Source organism: Cygnus atratus, chromosome 1 (genome assembly GCF_013377495.2).
Source record: "Cygnus atratus isolate AKBS03 ecotype Queensland, Australia chromosome 1, CAtr_DNAZoo_HiC_assembly, whole genome shotgun sequence".
In the NCBI taxonomy this organism is placed as follows: domain Eukaryota; kingdom Metazoa; phylum Chordata; class Aves; order Anseriformes; family Anatidae; genus Cygnus; species Cygnus atratus.
The window spans coordinates 122484533-122503264 of NC_066362.1; the positions used below are offsets into that span (position 1 = coordinate 122484533).

General features: G+C 32.9%; 1 protein-coding gene across 1 annotated transcript in view; it reads right to left on the bottom strand.

Moving 5' to 3' along the window:
* IL1RAPL1 (interleukin 1 receptor accessory protein like 1) overlaps positions 1-18732 on the bottom strand; it is a 338817-nt gene that overhangs the window by 256809 nt on the left and 63276 nt on the right. Inside the window, exon 4 of the mRNA XM_050712265.1 lies at positions 18420-18573. Within this exon, the coding sequence (XP_050568222.1) occupies positions 18420-18573 (154 nt within the window). The remainder of the gene's footprint in view (positions 1-18419; positions 18574-18732) is intronic.

The window sequence follows — 18732 nt, forward strand, 5'->3', positions numbered from 1 at the left end:
CAACATGTATGCCTGCAGTTATTAAGCTAAAACAGAATGCTGATTCAGAATGTCTTATTTTTCTCAACTATTTGGCTTAACTTTAAAAAAAGGTATGGCTATAAATCATTCAAGGTGAATGCTACATTAAGGGGATATCCACATACTGTTTGGAACATAATAAACTTATGAATCTAGCTGGATTCACAGAGTCTGAAGTGATAAGCTTGAGAATTTTCTTCACCTCAGAATGTGATCATAAAAATGTGTAACTGGAAAAACAAGCAACAAAGAAGAGTTGCATGTCTGTATTTGCAATAGAGAAATTGGTAAAACCTTTGGAAAATTTTTCTGCACTTTACTCTGTAAAGTTAATGTTTAGTCCCAGCACTGTTACATCTAATCTGTCTTCATGAAAGACTTCAGTTGACTAGAAAAATCTAAATTAGCTAGAAACAATATGCTTTTACCTGCCAGTACCATTCCTTAAGGTTTACTTGTTGCATCAACAGTGTCAGGCTTTACAGTCGTAGGCAACTGAATGTTGTGCTGTTTCCTCTGCCAGTTTGACATGATGCCTAGTCTAAAAGCACTGGCATCTTTAGGCAGAAAAAGAATTACCAAGTAGATTCTGCTGCAAAACACTTCCTGCAGCTCACCTCGAAGGAGCAGGGCTGTGTGCAGCCTGAAAGCCCACAGGGAGAGAGATTGGGAGCAGCATGGGAATATTTCTGACCTTTCTGGAAAGTTCTGACGTCTGTCTCAGATCTCATAGCAAAGCTCAGCATTTTGGTTTGCAGTAGCATTGACGAGATAGGAGCAGTCGAAATGCAATGCACCTGTGAATTTTAAGGCAATTGCTTTAGATTTGGGCAGAACACTAGCAGCAGAGTACAAGTGTTCTGTCTTCCCTTCACTTTTTGGGATAGGCAGGGCAGGGCATCACTAGTGGTTATCCTGTTAGTTGTTTGTTTGTTTGTTTGTTTGTTTGAAGTAAAAATACCTTTCTGAATGCTAATATTTATTTCTGCCCTATGAACTAGGATTTGAAAAAAATATATATATCTAAAAATTGAGTAAACGAATGAAGTTTAGAAAAATCAATACCATTAAAAATATTGTTTTATCCAAGGTGGTTTTATAACAATTGTCTACAACTAAATTTTAATCCTCCAAAATCATTTTGTGAAGTAACACCTCATGGAGCCTCCAGAGAACGCCAAGTGAACTCTAGGATCCTGACTACAGCAATGATGAGTTTCAAAAACAAATAATGAGTGATCATCTCTTCAGGCTATTTATAAGAATGTATTAAGTAGTAGCTAATAGCAGCTTCTGAACTGTGGGGCTGCAAAAATACAGCTGGGCTGAAGGAATCTCTCACAGTGACATAAGGAAATCTTACAACAATTTTCTTCCTCTCTGGAAGATTAAGACTTTGAACTAGACAACATATTAACAATCATCTTAGTTGGACATTCAAAAGTTATTTTTCCATTTCTAAAAGAGACACACACTAATGAAGAAAGTTTAGAAACAGGACACAGCCGTTTTAATTTTAAGTTATTCATTCTGAGTAGCGAACGGTCACAAAACTATGAACCAAAAGTACCTTATTTACCTACAAAACAGAGCAGCTCCTTCTAATAGTGAGGCTGATATCTCAGCCTCCAAAGCTATTCAATTCTCATCTTCTCTGTTATCTTAACAGTGCGAATGCCAATTACTACTGGTTGCAATGGCATTTTTTTTTGTGATGTAGATATTTCTCAAGAATCAGAATGAGACAAGTCACTTAATTTATAAACAGAAATCTAGTGTTTTTGTTACTTTCCTTCTGTATTTGCCACAGATAATTGGGAAGTGAAAATTTCTTTCTCCTGTTAACGAAAGGCTTCATTCTTTTTCTAAGTTTTGAGCGACTGAATTCATCAGCAGTGAAAAACTAAAAAAGAAATAAAAAAAAATCCCAAACTTTAAACTGCCTAGACTAATCTAGAAATCTCCTACCTTCTACTGCTCTTATAATGCAGTACACAGTGGCTGTTTAGAACATGTTTTGTCTTGTTGGTAACAAAAGCCTATTTGCCAAGGATGACAAACAAATGGGGGTGACACTTCACCAACTTGAGCAGTGTCACAGAAGTTGTTCTGCAATGGAACCACTGTGCAAGTAACTGTGTAATGTCACTCAGATAATAATAATAATAAAAATTAGTAATGCAACTTGACCAGTGTGATCTTTCATGAAACACATCCTAATAATTAATCACCAGAAGTATTACTAAGAGTTTGTGAGCCTCATTTGCTGCAGTATTTTCCTTCTATAACATTTGAGTTCTTCCTGAATTCCTCTCTTTCACATGGTTTAAGTTCTCAATTATAATATATTGTCATTTACTTTTGTGTTCATATGTTCATATTTCATTGACCATTAAGAATTGGCTCACAAATTTGAAAAAAAAAAAAAAACACATCTAAATAATAAAAAAAGTTAGTTATTTTTTCCTGCTGTGTCAGACAGAAATAAATCTCATACAAAGAAAACAAAACATTAGCAAGAAATATTAAAAAGCCCGGTTTATTATGCAAGTGTTCACTTTCTTACAGGTGATATATTTTAAAAAAAAAAAAAAAAAGATTAAAAGAATTCCAAGAGCCTGTCTGCTCAGGTTGAGCTGCTGTTGAGCTGCTTCAGCCTCACATTTACAAGTCTTGAAGCTTGCAAACTAACCCTTATAACAATGCCTGGCTGGAGTACCAGACATGCAGAATCAAGTTGCAAAGGCCAGTCGAGGTTAATTTAAAACAATGTTATGTGTGGATGCAAAAATACCACTTTGTTTTTACTAGACAAGATCAAAAATGTTTCATATTTTGCCTTGCCAAACTGTTGGGCTTTTTACCTGTGTGGGAGGGAGAAGATGGAGAAGGCATTTCAGTCTGACAGGTTCTTTAGCTCTTTAAAGCCACATTGAACATGGATTTTATCTCTGAAAAAAAAACCTATCCTGATATTATTTATATATTTACATTTCAATATTATTTAACTTTTGTATATAACATATGCAGGCATTTCTTAAATGTCTGTATAGGTAGCCAATGTAACTTTAGGGAGGGGAGAAAAATAGGTTAATATATTTTACAGTATTCTTTTGCTATAATGACATTTCTAGATTAAAAGCAACTAAGCAAATAAAAATTGTGCAGTACATTATACAGCAAGAATTACAAAGGCAATTTGGAGACTCTCTACTTCCTATGTTGCTTAGAAGGGGGACTATGACTACAAAGCTTTATAAAATGGGGAGAAGCTGCATAATGCAGTTGAAATACTTTGTGATGGCAAGTAAAGGCAAAGCTGACACATAAAGTCACATCTCTTCAATGGATTTCATATGAATTCTATAATGCTAGTGAAAACTACAATTGGGGGAAAATCATTATTTATTGAATAAGCAAATGATTCCTACCTCTGTTTCTTATCTGATGTTTTCAGTGTATCAATCCATACAAACCTTGGGTAGTAAACTTATACAGAAGCATCATTTCAATGAGATTCAGGTAGGGTATATTTTCACTAGCTGAATGTACAAATGCATAGTGTAAAAAAAAAATGAACTAAAATCTGCATCACCTCTGAACTTCTCCCAGAATCTAACTACCCATAATTCCAACTGAGAAAAGCTTATAAAATGTCTGTTATAGAGCCTGCTGGTAATATAAACAAAAAATTAAAAACCTTACATAACCACAACCTTTTTGGAACAGAAATTAACATCAAAGTTTACTGTGATATCTCTGATTATCATAACGATATCTCAATATACAAGCTCAAAAAGCAAAATCCATTTAATAGTTTAAAGAAAGTTGAACTGGAGGGGTGTTCACTGTAGCTGCACCAGTATTTTACTCTTCTTAAGTGCTGATATCTATTCACACAAATTTGCCCTCTTGGTTTTCTCTCTCTTTTCTACTCCTTTTATAAATCAGTTATACAAAGTAAAAAGAAATCTAAGCATTTTCATTTAACTTATATTACTTTAATTAAATGTCAACGTTTATATAACTTCTAAAGAACTCCATTGTAACATGGCCTGTTTGCTGAGTGCTACAGTAGACTTCAGAAACTGCAGTTCCAGTAGCCATTCATGATACTAGACACAACTGTATTCACTGAAATACATTCCTGCCTTTTGACCAGCTCACCATGGTCATTGGTGTCAATATCATCATATGAAAAATGGTACAGATTCTCACAGAAGGGAAAAGCACAACCAAATTTACAGTGGTTCTTCCTCAGGAAAAAAATAAATAAAAATTATAAGAAAAAAAAGAGCAAAACAAACAAACAAAAAACAAACACATTCTCTACACATTTTTCTCCTCTCTACTAGCAGAAGATTCTTATTCCTTCTATCTTCCCATACTTCAAGATGTATCATTAAAGTCTTCCTGAGCTTCTGTTCCATGGTGGAAGAAAAGATAAGTTTTTCTTAAAGAAATAGTCTTTATTCTTGTGCTGCTGCCTAGGTTTCAATTCACAGCAACACTTTTCCTTGCCCCCAGCAAAACTAGCATCTTATTTAAGATAAAAAGTGTGTGCATTACTATAGGAATGAAAAAATGTCACTTATTTCATAAAGGAGTTTTCTAATATTAGATCACTTAGCAAGATTCTCAAATTAGCTTTTTACTGTTAAAAGCTTCTTTTCCTCCCAGGGCAGAAAATCCCATATATGTCAAAGACCTGTTACATAAAATTTGCTTAAGGTTAACTACAGCTAAATCCCATAAAAAATACGTATTCCACACAAACACCCCTACCTCCGTTTCCCCCCAGTCAAACACACAGACAACTTATTCTTCTCTTCTCCTACTCATCTTCCTCTTTATCTTCCTCCTCTTCCCCTTCCTCCTACTTCTCTTTCCTTCCCTTCCTTTCTCTCCTGCACCCAGATAAAAACGTTGACGCCAATTTTGAAGAAGGAAAAGGGGATTTGTTTGAAATGGGAATGTTTTCTATTGACTGTTAATCAGGGAGCTCCATTCACCTTTATGGAATGTGTGTGCATATGTGTTTAAAGACAAACACTTGAATATTTGTAAGTGTCTACTAAAATCTCAGAAACAATTATTACTGAAATACTGACTTAAAATTTTATAACTTCAAGGCTGCATACACTTTGAATTAAGACTGAACAAACTTACCCTGTTTAGAAACATATCCTCACAGTTTGTGTGTTGTCATAAGACTTGACACATGACAAGGATTTCAGTTTTCTTAACTGACAAAGGGTCTTTTATTCCCCTTCTACTCACCTGAATGTTCTATTTTTAATTAAATTTTAGCATGTAAAACTAACTTAAAGGGCATTTGACTATGTCTTATCCTTGAATATGTAAAAAGTAATCAAACGTTCAGTAGCTTAGATGAATGCACTTATTAACTTATTTCAAGTATTTTAACATAATAGAATATAAATACAATTTATCTTTTTTTTTTTTTTTCAAAAAAGTCTATTTTTTTTTTTTTCATGACCCTATATGGACTAAAATAAAATACAAAGATACAAATAGTGACAATGTAAACCCCCTTTGGTGTATTGATTCTATGGCAGACCTATTCCAGCTTCTGTTTTAGTGACAGAAATTTCAGAATACAATTATTTTTCTATCCTAACGTATCAGTAATGCTGAAAGTTGTCTAACAGAATAAATACTCTTTTGAATTTTCTGTTGAATTAGCAATCCATATTCTAACAATTGCACAGCATTTCAGTTAATTTAACTAAATGCTATCAACTGCCATAGCAAATAAGAATTAAAACCCCTTCCACTTTAGTTCTTGAGCCAGGACTACATTTCCTACTCTATTCTTTCCCTTTATACTTCAATAATGTACAAGATTAGGAACTATAAGGACCTTCTACACATGTAGCTATTCACTGTGTAACAATTTACTTATTAAAAATGTCTCCTTTCTGCTCACAAAATCCTTTTAAAATCCCAGGACTAGATTCATCACTTTTGTATTGACTTGGTATAGTCTTTTTAATCAAGTTAATGCAAGTTTTCTGTCCTTTGATACTATGAAGCACTCAGTTTAATAAGGGAACTGGGTTGGCTCACATTATTTATTTATTTATTTATTTTAGAAGAATTACTGTACCATATAATCAAAAACTGAAATAATATTTTCAAATCTGAAAGCCTTTTAATTTGGTCTATAAGGCTTAAAAGCATAATTTATATCACTTGATTTGTTTTATCTTTGCTGAATTAATTTTCCACAATTGCTGTTTTAAAAAGACAGGTCAGGGGAAAAAAAAAAAAGTAAAAAAGCCAAACTGACAATTAAAAGAAGGTACCATGTCTCCTATGAAATTATTAAGTAATAATGGGATCCCCAATTTGTTTGTAAAGATAATATTTTCTTCCAACTTGCATAAACTGCAGTATAAAGTAAGAAATTTTCAGTGGTTTACGCTTCCTGTCCACCCCATGGCAGGTGTATATATCTGTTTATCTTCCTGAGTGGAGTTTGTAAATCATCATTTGTTCAGCTTTATGTGCATTTCAAATCTATTTTGACAGATCATGAGGGTGTTCATGAACCACATAGACAAGAAGGCACCTAGAGCAGAACAGTACAGAATTAAACTTTTGAATATAAGATGTAATCTGCCAACTAACATTTATAATATATTACTATAAGGCAGTACAGAGCACACGCAAACATGTTGTGAAATGTCCTTGACTTCAGAAGCCAGAACAGCTCTTCCAAATATTTTTTTCCTTCAATCTTTTGAGCTTGTCTTTGTCAGAATAGTAGCTGCATGGTTCTATATCCTTTCAAGTGTACAATTTCTTATTTGTGTACAAGAGTAAGGAAAAACAAATGCTTTTCTTGTTATGATCACATAATTTCCAGTAAAGGTGACATTATCCACATTTTACAAGTGTCTATCCTTCTCTGATCTCTGTTCCTGCCTTCCCATTCATCCTAAGAAACTGTCATTCTGTAAATGTTACCAAAAAGCAAAGTCTAGATATTGTCAGCTCTAAAAAATGACAAACTGTTCACCTAATCTTGTTTTTCTTTTTCCTGAAGGTGTCGGAGTAGCTCCTCACAAAACTGAATTTGCTCATAAAAATCCAGAGTAAAAAAAAAAAAAAGAGAGAAAAAAATGCATATCAAAATGCATATGCAACCCACACAAAAGAATGAGCCTATTTCTATTTAAATTAGCTTATCAAAATGCATTTTTTGCTCTTTGACAAGTTATACCTGAGTGACTTTTTGAATTCTGAATGCTAGCTCAAAAATTCTGAAAAACTAATGGAATTTCTTTGAAGGAACAAAAAATCTGAAAATCAAAACAGGGTTTCAGCAAGGCTTTGCTGCTTCATGGAGGGGTTCTGTACCTGGTGTGTAAGGACTCCCTTCAGCACTGCAGTAGTAGGGGTTGGTGTGGCCTGGGAGCTTCCCACTGCCACCACACATGAAGAACATCACTGAAGAGATGCTCAGAACCAAAGTGCATTGCCAGCCTGTGCTTTCAAAAGGCAGGCTTTGCAAAGTGAGAGAGGTCATTTAAATCCCCAGTGGGAGAGGTGTATGTTAGGAGAGTGGGAGAGGTGTATGTTAGGAGAGGTCCTGTATGGGATGCTCCAGGGCAGCTGGTGCATGGACTGCAGTGCAGAGCACAGGGTTGAGGAGGAAGCAGGAGATGAGTGCCTCTCATGATTTGCCTGGATGAGACCAGGAGCTGGAGGCTCCTGGCAGAACTCTGCACCAACAAAATGAAAGCCTTATCTCTCCTCAGGTTCTTCATCCACCAAGGCATCAATGTCAATTGATATCAACAGTAAAAAATGCCCTGTCAGAAGACACTGGTAAGCAGTGAATAAATATAGTAATTTAAAATAAATGTACCATTTCTACACTGAAACATTGTAACCCACCTACTTACTAATAAAACATTTATTCTGTTTACTGCAGCTCCCAAACAAAAACTTTTGTTTTCAATTATTAATTACTTGATGTTTAATTTGAGTTCTATTCAGAATAGTGAAATATAAAAGGAAAGTTTTGGTGGTCTTGTAACCACAAGCATCACTTTCAAATAAAACACAGAATAGAAAAGGGTACACTCTATGTGAACACCTGTGAAGCACAGGTTATCCTAGTGGCCAAAATGAATCAAAACAATAATATTCAAAAAATAAACAAACAAACAAAAACCTATACTTTTTTTTTTTCCACAATGCATCTAGCTTAAAGAGATTCATGCTGTGGTTCCATCCTAAGAAAACCTAAATACCATGAAAAACGATAATAGTAATGCTGTTGTAGACATGATGGGTTAGACGAAACAAGGTAGAAGCAATATATTTTATTAGACCAGATGGTATATTAAGCCCCTGAGATCTGAAGACAGCCTTCTATAACTGAAAGCTCTTTTTCAGCTGTACACGTCAGTCTAAAAACAGATGAAACTTCTACTGCAGATTTGTTCTTTTTGTCTGCTTCAAAAATCTGACATTAATTTTTGGACTTGTTTTATAACAACGAAATACAGTGCATAGCCAGCTTGCCATTTCCAAAGATTATAAACATAACTGTAAAACTGTGAAAAGTAGGATTCAGTTTATTCAGATTTTTATATTATAAATCTATAATGATATATAGACTCATTTTAATGACTTAAGGAACCCTTGTTACCCAAAGCTCTTTTGATAGTCAAGAGACAGAAGTAGGAATTTACATAACAATTCATTTGATGTTTTACACATTGGCATTAGGAGGAGACGAGTCATGCTATGCAATTGCTGTAAAGAGCTACCAGCTCATACAGAGATGGCCATAAATACTAAATTTAAGCAAGAGGAATCTTACTTCTAAAGGAAAACACTCAACAGATCATACACTCATCATTAATAAACCTCTCACTACTTGAGTAAAATTATGCTGTAGGACTGCTGAGTCCATAAAGGGTTTATTAAGGGTTGAGAATGTTTCTTGTCATCTGCTGTGTCTGGAGAAATAGCATCATCTTGTTTAACATGGAAAGGATGCAGTGAGGAGAGACAATGTTTTAGGGAGGAAACTCACAGGCATCTTTCCATTCTATTTCTCCCCTCTCTACACTGTATAAAGAATATGGATGAAATCCACTGATCTATATCACTCTTTAGTCTTGTTTCTATGAAGTTATAGCTCGTATTTTTAAATTACTGTAGTTCTGGATGTGAATATAATACTCCAAGTTGAAAAGAAAAACTGTGTTAAGGAAATGAAAAAATGTCATTGCTGGTTCCAATTTCTTTCTCATATTCAAACAATTACCATGTGTTATCAGCTTCTCCCAGAAAAAAATAAGCTGGTGAAATTTTTTTTGTATATTAAGCTCTCAGAGAGATAAGTGAAACATCAAAAGTTAAATTATGATATCATTTTGATTTATCCATTCCCATTCCTTCTCATATATCTTTCATTTTTAAACTTTTTCAGATAAAGTTTCCTAGAATATATATATATTTGTCTTTAGAGCTTTAAGGATATTTTAGCACTTTTTCTAGTAAGCCAATAGGTGTTTTATCCATGCTGGATAAGAATGGGATCAATCAGTTTGCCACTGGGTAAATCTGGAAGATACGAAATGATAATGTTTATTTTAGAGTCTATATACTAAGAGTCTGATAACATTTAAACAATAAACCTAAACAAGATATCCAATGTGCCAAAAAGTACCAGTGAAGCTCTTATTAATTCTACCATTACTTTATTATATTTTAAAGTTTGTTCTCTATCTTAAAGCTAAATATTCATTTAGTGTAATTATGTACAGACTTTTTGAGGAGGTGTATAAATTTTAAGGACAGAGGCAACTCTAGGTCTATATGCTATCAGATTTCAACATATTGTACACTAGTTTATTAAAATGCCATCCTAGAAGACTCCACTGTTCACATAAATTACCTAAAATGTTCAAATAAAAACTAGGAAAGTGATAAATGCTAGGTTAGGAAAATATTGTTGGATTTAACATACTCTAGGGGAATGTAAAACTAAAATGAGATCTTCTGATTCTATAGCAATAAGGTGAAATATCAACACTGAATGTCATTTAACTGCTTTTTAAAAGGTTGCTTAACAAGCATCTTGAGTGCCTTAAGAACGGATTTATTTTATTTTTATAACATCTTAATGAACTAAGGGTTTGTAAATCTTTTGCGTCTTTAGTAGTCACTGACAGTTACTGTTTTGTTACATTTTTGTCTATAGCTTCCTTCTCTTTGTAGAATGAAGCTCATCTTAACAACTTCATCACACTAAACTGAAACATTGGGAAGTGATACCATGGTAACCACACCTACTTAAAATGCTTATATTTCAATATTCTGGTATGACTCAAGAAGAAAGGGAAACCGGCTCACACAAACTTCCATCGCACCAAGGAATGGCATTTCCCTAAATTATTCTCAACTGATGTAAATCCAATTTTGTTTGGAGTTATTATGTTTGTTTTGAATCTTACACAAAGCGTATTTATTTACACATAAATAATAATAATAAATCTGCAAAAAATAGAATATAAATTATAAAAAATCATCAAGTTCTTAATAATGGAACAGCAAATAGAAGTAAGCAAAAATGGCATAGTTTTAGCAAAAGTATGCACAGAAGTACACTACACTTATTACAAAGTGGATAATTTAAATGTAATTTTTCATTTTCTTCAGGGAATAGAAGATTTCTTCTACTGATAAGCACATGCTAAGAACTCCCACTTTCACTGACACCATGTTGTCAATAGGGAGTAAAGGACTCTAAGACAACAGAAGTCGTGACTGCACTATCAATTACATGGTTTTGTAGCATCTGCCTAAGTAAATATTACAAAGCTTATGTATTTGTTCCATTAATTAACACTGTATGAGATAAGAAGATACATCGAGAGTCATAATACATAGCAAACAAGGATGATTAAAATGAGGTTGTAAAGACTGAAACATACTTTAATGTACTAAACACAAAACTTTCTAATATATCTAAAGGATTTTATAAGTAATGGTCTGCTTTTATATTACCCGTACAAAAAGACACAAGAGGCTGATAACTTCTCCTTTCTGATGATGCACTACCAGGTAGAGAGGAAAATGGGTAATGGAAATAGAAATTATTATTATTATTAAGCTGAAAAATGTAACAACATAGGAGGAAATAATATTATAGAATGTATGCTATGCAAGAATTATTTTTGCTCGAAGCTTTGTTCATTGCTGTCTTCATATAAGTTTTTGAGTAACTCACTAAACCCATTTACAATGAATATGTTAAATTAACATTTATAGATAAGGTTTTATTCAAATATTCTGATTGTTATTACTTAAATGCACATAGGTGATTAATTTAGAACCTTGTTTTCAGCCACACAAAATGTGATTGCACTATAAAAGAAGATCACTCATTTCTAACTAAAAACAAAACAACAACAAATACACCTAACCCACTCTTCAGACATGAATTTATTAAACCTACAGAATTTTATGTATTACAAAAATGCTAGGTTAGTATTTTGAACATACTGCTTTCCTAATGAGTCTATTGTTTGCTTTAGATTTTATTAGTCTTTGCAGAGAATAATACTGGTAAATAGACTTTCTCTCTGAATATATTCTGGAGTTGAATTAAATTCATGATGAACAAAAGGAATGAACATAAGCTCTGATAATTATTAGAATCAGCTGAAGCAAGGAGGGGCTTGGTGCATCCAAAATGGTTCATCCCTGTCATAAGCTGCAGAAATTCAGCAGAGTCTGTTCTCAAGCTCTAAAAGCTTAGAAAACAACCCCCTTTTCTTTAATGCTCTTCATACTTAGCACCAGCTAAAAATAAAGAAGTGAATGCCTATTCCAACATCTCTGTCTCTGAAAGTATTGAAGGAGAAAGAGCAACAGAACTGGAAAGAATCAATGCCAACATTCTGGGGAAAAAAAAAAAAAAAAGAAGTGTTCCCATTTTATCATAACAAATTAAAATACAGATCACTTTAAGCAGGCTAAAACTTACAATATCTCCCCTTTTTTCACAATATAGTTTGGATGGCCATGCATTCTCATAACCCAAATGTTATGAGTTGTGAGGCTAGATATATAATTTAATTATAATTATTTCTTAATAATGGTTATTTTCATGATGGACTTTTCAGGAATAAAAATACATGTTTATTGTCATTTAAGATTTTCTACTAATGAAGCTTAATTCTTTCAGAAAGCAAACAAGATAAAGCTTATGCAACAAATCCCAGCCTTTAAGCAACACTAATAGCCAGCTATTGTGTAACTGTAAGCAAACAAATTGCATTCCTTTTTTTTATTTTTTATTTTTTGCCTAAAAATCTAGAGAATAAAAAAGTCACGCGTAGCAGATGGAAAAGAATAAACTGCCACTTGCAAGGTTGTTACAGAAAGATTTTTAAACCAAACAGGTTAATTTTAAATAATAAAAAAGATTGTATCAACTTGGATTTAATTTAGTATTATTATAGTTTTATTATGAACATACTCAAACCTCTAAATCTAAAATTCTGCTCATTCCTGCTTATTCCAGAAGGAGATGTTTTCAAGGAGGCAAATCAATGAGCAAAGACACTAAAAGGTATCTCTGAGGAAAGGCTTCAGGAATAAGAACCTACTGATTAGCTCTGATTCCATCTGCAAGGTGTAAGAACTTCTCACTTTTAACAAAACGGAAAAAAATATATATATATATAACCAAATAGTCATGAAGGAATTGGATAATTAAGGCTGACAGGGTGTGTTTGCTTTATGTTGTTCATCAAGAACAACTGTGTGAAATTGCAGTGGGGACACGTGCTCTCTCTTTCACCCAGACTGGAATTCATTTGATCTGATTGATACCCTACAAAAACTGAAAGAGTTTGTCTTTGCAAATGTTTTGGTAGTGTAAGTAACAGAAAGAATATTATTAAACCTAGCATTTAATGAAAGTAAATTGCTGCTGGAAAATATTTTTGACCTATGTTTGCAGTATGACTAAACTAATACTAATACTGACACTATTCTGCAAAAATGTAATCCTGCCCCTTAATTAAGAATGCAGGTATGCTTTAATTAAAATTCAACATATAAAAGAAAGAATTGATAATGCTGGCCAGTCTGCAGGTATAAATGTCTACAAATGTTTTAGTACATTTAAGGACTTTTTAAAGTATGTAATTACATAACCGCTATCCAAGAACCATTAATTACAGTTTGTGTGAATATTGAATTTAGTTACCAACTAAATATCACTAGAATAATCTGCAAATCAGATATTTTCTGTCAGATGGCAGCACAGTAAGAAAATTGATTCAAAATATTTAGATGATATAATTTCAATGTGAAATACAGATTTTCCAAACAATATGAAAATCAAAGAAAAAAAAAGATTTATCTTAATAAAAGACTGAAAGATGCATCCATATTATAAGAAAAAAACATATTTTGGAATGGAATTTAAATATATACTTGGTAAGGAATGGGTATGTAACATTTGAAGATTTTGTATGTGATTTACAAACACAGCTGTTTAGCTGTTAACAAGTTTTGTTTTGCTTTTATTTTTAATAAATCTAAAAAGTGAGCACAAAATATGGTTGTTACTTTAAAGGTGTACCAAAAATGAGATTCAATGAATATAACTTAAAGTAAGAAACATAATTTTTTTTCTCATTCTATAAAAGGAGGGAAAATCTTCACTTTCCATGGCTTAGTGATTTTCAGTTGTTAGAGTTAGATGAGATGGATATAATCTATAAAGTTAGCCTTTTTCAAAATGCGTGAATTTCCTTCCTTCCTTCTTCCCCCAGTTTTAATTCTGAATCAGAATATGAGCTGTTCAATATTACACTATATACAGAGGTATATAATGTGTGAAACATTAACATAGCAAGCATATGCAACACCATATTGAATGTTATGTGCCTATATAATTATATCCATAGTTTAATAGTCTGCAGTAGCAGCAACAATTTCTGTATAGAAGACACCAGGACTGCCAAAGTGCTGGAAAATGAAGGTGATCTTGAAGTCAGCTGTCTTCACAATGTCATCCAAAGAGAAAGAGAGATGAGGAAGGAAGGCTGCTGACATGTCCCACCGATGTCATAGCTGGCTCACCCTGTGCGTGCATTAAATCATCCAGGAGCTGCCCTTAATTTACCATATCACAGTTCCTTATACATATGGCCCTGTTATTCCACCAAATTCTTTTGAAGATTTTTTAACTTCTACCCTAATTCTTATGTGTAATAACACAAAGACAACTTTTTTAAGTTCTCTTATAAGTTTTATAAATTTATAAGAAAACTTTTTCTATCCTTTTTGATATTGTCTGAACACATTCTATCTTCTCTTCATCAGTGAGATTTATATTATTGTTCCTTTTTTATTAAGATATCAACCCACGCCTGTCTTAAAAATCACCAGGATGTCAAGGTTAGTCTGAATATCTGTGTACCTTCACATTTTTATATCCATATTTACTGGGTACATTCCATATTTACTGGGTACATATTTACATTCCATATTTACATATTTACTTCCATATTTACTGGGTACATTCCACATATATTTGTATGGCACCTCAGTATTAAGTCTGCTGTTGTATTGTAAGGTAGATCTATGGTGACTATGAATTTAAACTCTGAGATTCAAACTTGTTTGTATTTGAAATTAAGAACAGATATTATTTACATAAAGTAGTACAAGAAGTCTGTGAGAGAAAGATTGAGCATCATTCCTATCCCACAAAAGGAAGAAAGAAAGACTAAACAGGTTTTTGTTTATTTGATTGATTGATTGAAGTTATATAACATCTAAATTATCATCTGCAAAAAAGACTGTTTGCAACAAAAAATTTTGAGACATTTGTCCAAATAACTTCCTGAGTCCAAACTTAGTTTGTTATCTGCAGGAAAGTTTTCAGTATAAATGGTTCATAGGTAAGATATCCACTGAAATAATATTTTTCAAAATCATCATTTTAACCTTTTTTTTTTTTATTCCAATTTGAATTTTGGAGACCAAAGAAAGATGAAAAATTTAGGTTTTTGGAGAATATGCCTATGATTGTGTAACTGTAGCCTCCCAATACTCTGTTTCTCCTTGCCTCTTCTAAGTAAAAGGAAGGATAAAATATGCTGCTTTAATTCAGTTCTACACTCCACTGAACATACTTAATCTTGTTATGTCACCAACCAGATACCTATTATTTCTTAGCAAAACAGTAAACCATTTGATTTCGTACTAGGCGACAGTAACAATGCACAAAGGTGGATCTTCAGTTACTGTAGAAAAATACAAATGTTTACATATATAAAATATCTGGCTCATGGTTTTCTTGCATCAAAAGTGTTTTTAGTTTGTTCATTTGTTTCTGTTTCTAGAGGAAAGATGATATACTCTTGGAAAGAAATGTAGAAAGTCTAAGTTCCAATCTTAAACACATGTGGAAACATAGCACATAGGAAAACAAACAAACAAACAAAAAAGTATTTTTTAATGATGGCTGTGTGATGTTGGTGGCAGGGAAAACCCTGATAAGGTAATGCTAATGAATACAGAGACTTATTTTTCATGAGTTCCATTTTGATAAACACATCACAAGCTCCATTATGTTAAGGATTTTTGAAAGCATGAGACAAATTGGTAATTCTCAAAACTACTTGCTTACTCATACTTTTGTATTTCTTTTATTTTAACTCACTAATATGTTTGGCAGAGAAATTTCAAATGTCTCTGAAATATTTTCTCACTTTTTGTGGATCTGATCCTTAATGATTAAATTTGTTCTTAACAATAGTTCACACAAATGTCATCATTTACCAATACTGCCTGGAGGCATGTCAGAAACTGTTGGAAGGATATATAGTTTTTTAGTTTTAATTAATTACATTTTCATTAATACAATAAAGAAGTCAACCAGCAATTTAATTTTCTGCCATTAATTTGACATTTGCAACATTTATTTCTCATTTTCTGAATTAAAGCTTAATTTCTTTGTCAAAACAAGCAATCTGTCCCCTCCACCCCCACCCACAACCTATTTATTCTATATACTCCTAAATGTATTTCCAGGACAAAACAATTTGTTTTTCAGCACAAAGTATAAGGCTGGCTTGTAAAGCTCAAATCTCTTCCTATAAAGCATTGATAAAAAGTCTTATCAAGATGTCACTAGTTTTAATACAAAATTAGTAGTACTATGGGGAGATCTGTTTGCTCTGATTAGTCCCAGAATAATATAAAGATGGTTTGAAGAACTACAGTACTATCCAAGCAGTTTATTGCTTTGGAGGTTGTTTTTACATCTGCCAGTGTTTGCAGAGGTGGAAGTTATGTAATTCCCTCCTTATGCATTCATTCATTTTTAACACATGGAAATCAACCAAGCCTCTTTCTGTCTCTGTCTAGTTAAACACTGAACTACCAACACCACAAGTGATGAATTACATTTTTGAAACCTTTGCTACAAATAGCAACATGCATCTGGTTGCAACCCTTTTCTTCTTTCTCTGCTGAGTCTACTTGAAATACTATTTCAGAGTGGAGCACCACCCACACGGAGAGGAGGGATCACCTAAGGAATGAGCGAACTCTCTTTGAGTCTATACATCATATATTGCAAACGGTAATTGACAACCTCCTGGTATAAATCAAATTATTGAGGACTGTATCTCTGCCTTATATGCATGAGAATCAATCAGGATATGTTTATTGGGAGCTTAATCATTAGACAATAATTGCCTCTCTGTACCGACTAAACAAATCAATTCCAAACAAAAGAAAAAATATGAAGATATCCTTGATATTGAACTTAAATAAATATAATTGATTGCCTGAATTCTCTCAAAACAACATAAACAGTATCATTTCCACACTGAAGAAAGAAGAAAATCACAAACCATAGAAACCATTTTCTTCTGCTAGAAGAAAATTACAAACCATAATTCATTTTAATTTCTGATAATGTGGAGTAAATGGGATACATCAAAGTAGAAAGCAAACTTTTCACCATAAAAGGAAACAGTTCAAGTCAATCTAATGCACAACGTGTGGTTTCTAATTGTCATCATGCAAAATATCTATATATTAGATACTAAAAAGAAATAAACAAAAAAGCCCACAAAACTCCTTCTCTAAGATTTGCTTATCGTTTTATTTGATATTTTGAGAGAGCTTACATACAAGAGCTTATATACACAAACATTGGTGTGAACCGCGCAAATCTAGTTCACCTTAGTTTTCCCAGGGAAATACTGCTTCTGCCTTCTTTTTCTGTATATTCAATATATTGTTGAACTGCACTGTGTTACATAGATTGTGTTGTATTCCTGCCTTCCAGTGTCATCCTATAATTCTAGAGGTTAATCCTCTGCCTTAGGTAAACATACAGCTATATTCTTTAAAAGCTTGTTAAACAGATGTTAGAGGTCTGGTCAAGAACTGAAAAGCTAATGGACTGTTCTTCATACTGTTCTTCAGCTGTGGACCTTATATTACAACATATATTTTGTTTTCATCTATGAGGAATTTTATGTATTGATACGGTAGCTTTAAATGCAGATTATATTAAATTCATCTTCAATTGCTAGTTGCTAAATTATATTTTATGTATGTTATGTAATTACTCTGTGGAACTTGATACTTTAAAATATCTTTAAAGCCCCAAATAAATGGATAAAAAAAAATAATTAGACTAATGGAAAATAGGTTAATTGGTTATGACTGCACACAACAATTGAGATCAAGAAGTTCTTGAAAAATTAAATTACAGAAAGGGCAACAGAGAATAACAGAGAAAGAATGCTACCATCCTTCATTTATGCACTGTTTGAACACTAACCCTTACATATATATATTACCTTGTTGCACAGATCTTTCCAGGCTATTGTTTTACAGTTACAGCTCATCTCATGTCCCAAGGCAATCAGACCTACTGCTATTGGGTTGTAGTTATAGCTATTCTCATGTCCCAAGACATTTAACAACAACAACAAAAAAAATTAAACACAATTTTCTTTTTTTAATTTTTTTTTTTTTTTTTTAGAATTCATGCTTGCTGAAGTTATCTGTTCCTTGACCACATTTCCCATTCAAAAACATGACCTATCCAGAAGCTTTTGCAGTAGACCAAAACTCAGACTTAATCAAAATATTACACATACTATTGTGAAGCATTCAGGACAACCGTGATGTATTGACCATTCATGCCTAGACACAGCAAGGTTTTGTGCAAGAATGGTTTATGTAGATAACTACATAATGACTCAAATATTCACAACTCAAATCACATAATCACAGAATGGTTGTTTAATCACAAAATTATTTTTTCCTACATATAATAGATAATAAGAGCCTATGATTACCTGTAACTGTTAATTCCGTAGTTCTTCTGACAACAAAGATTCCATATTTTACCTCACAAGTGTAATTTCCAATGTCATCCTCTCTAACTTCACGAATGACAAGAGTGTCCTTTTTAAACACAATACTTGATCTCCATGTCTTTGACTTGCATTCCTGTTTAAAGATAACATAACACTTCAGTGACTATATTCTTACACTTAAATTGAACCACAGCTGACAATGCTACTCAAAGCCAAGAAGGCTAGACAAGAGCTAAGGACAGTTTTGAACTTTAGGTACATTAAAAATCTCAAAATCCAGTTCAGTTAAGTG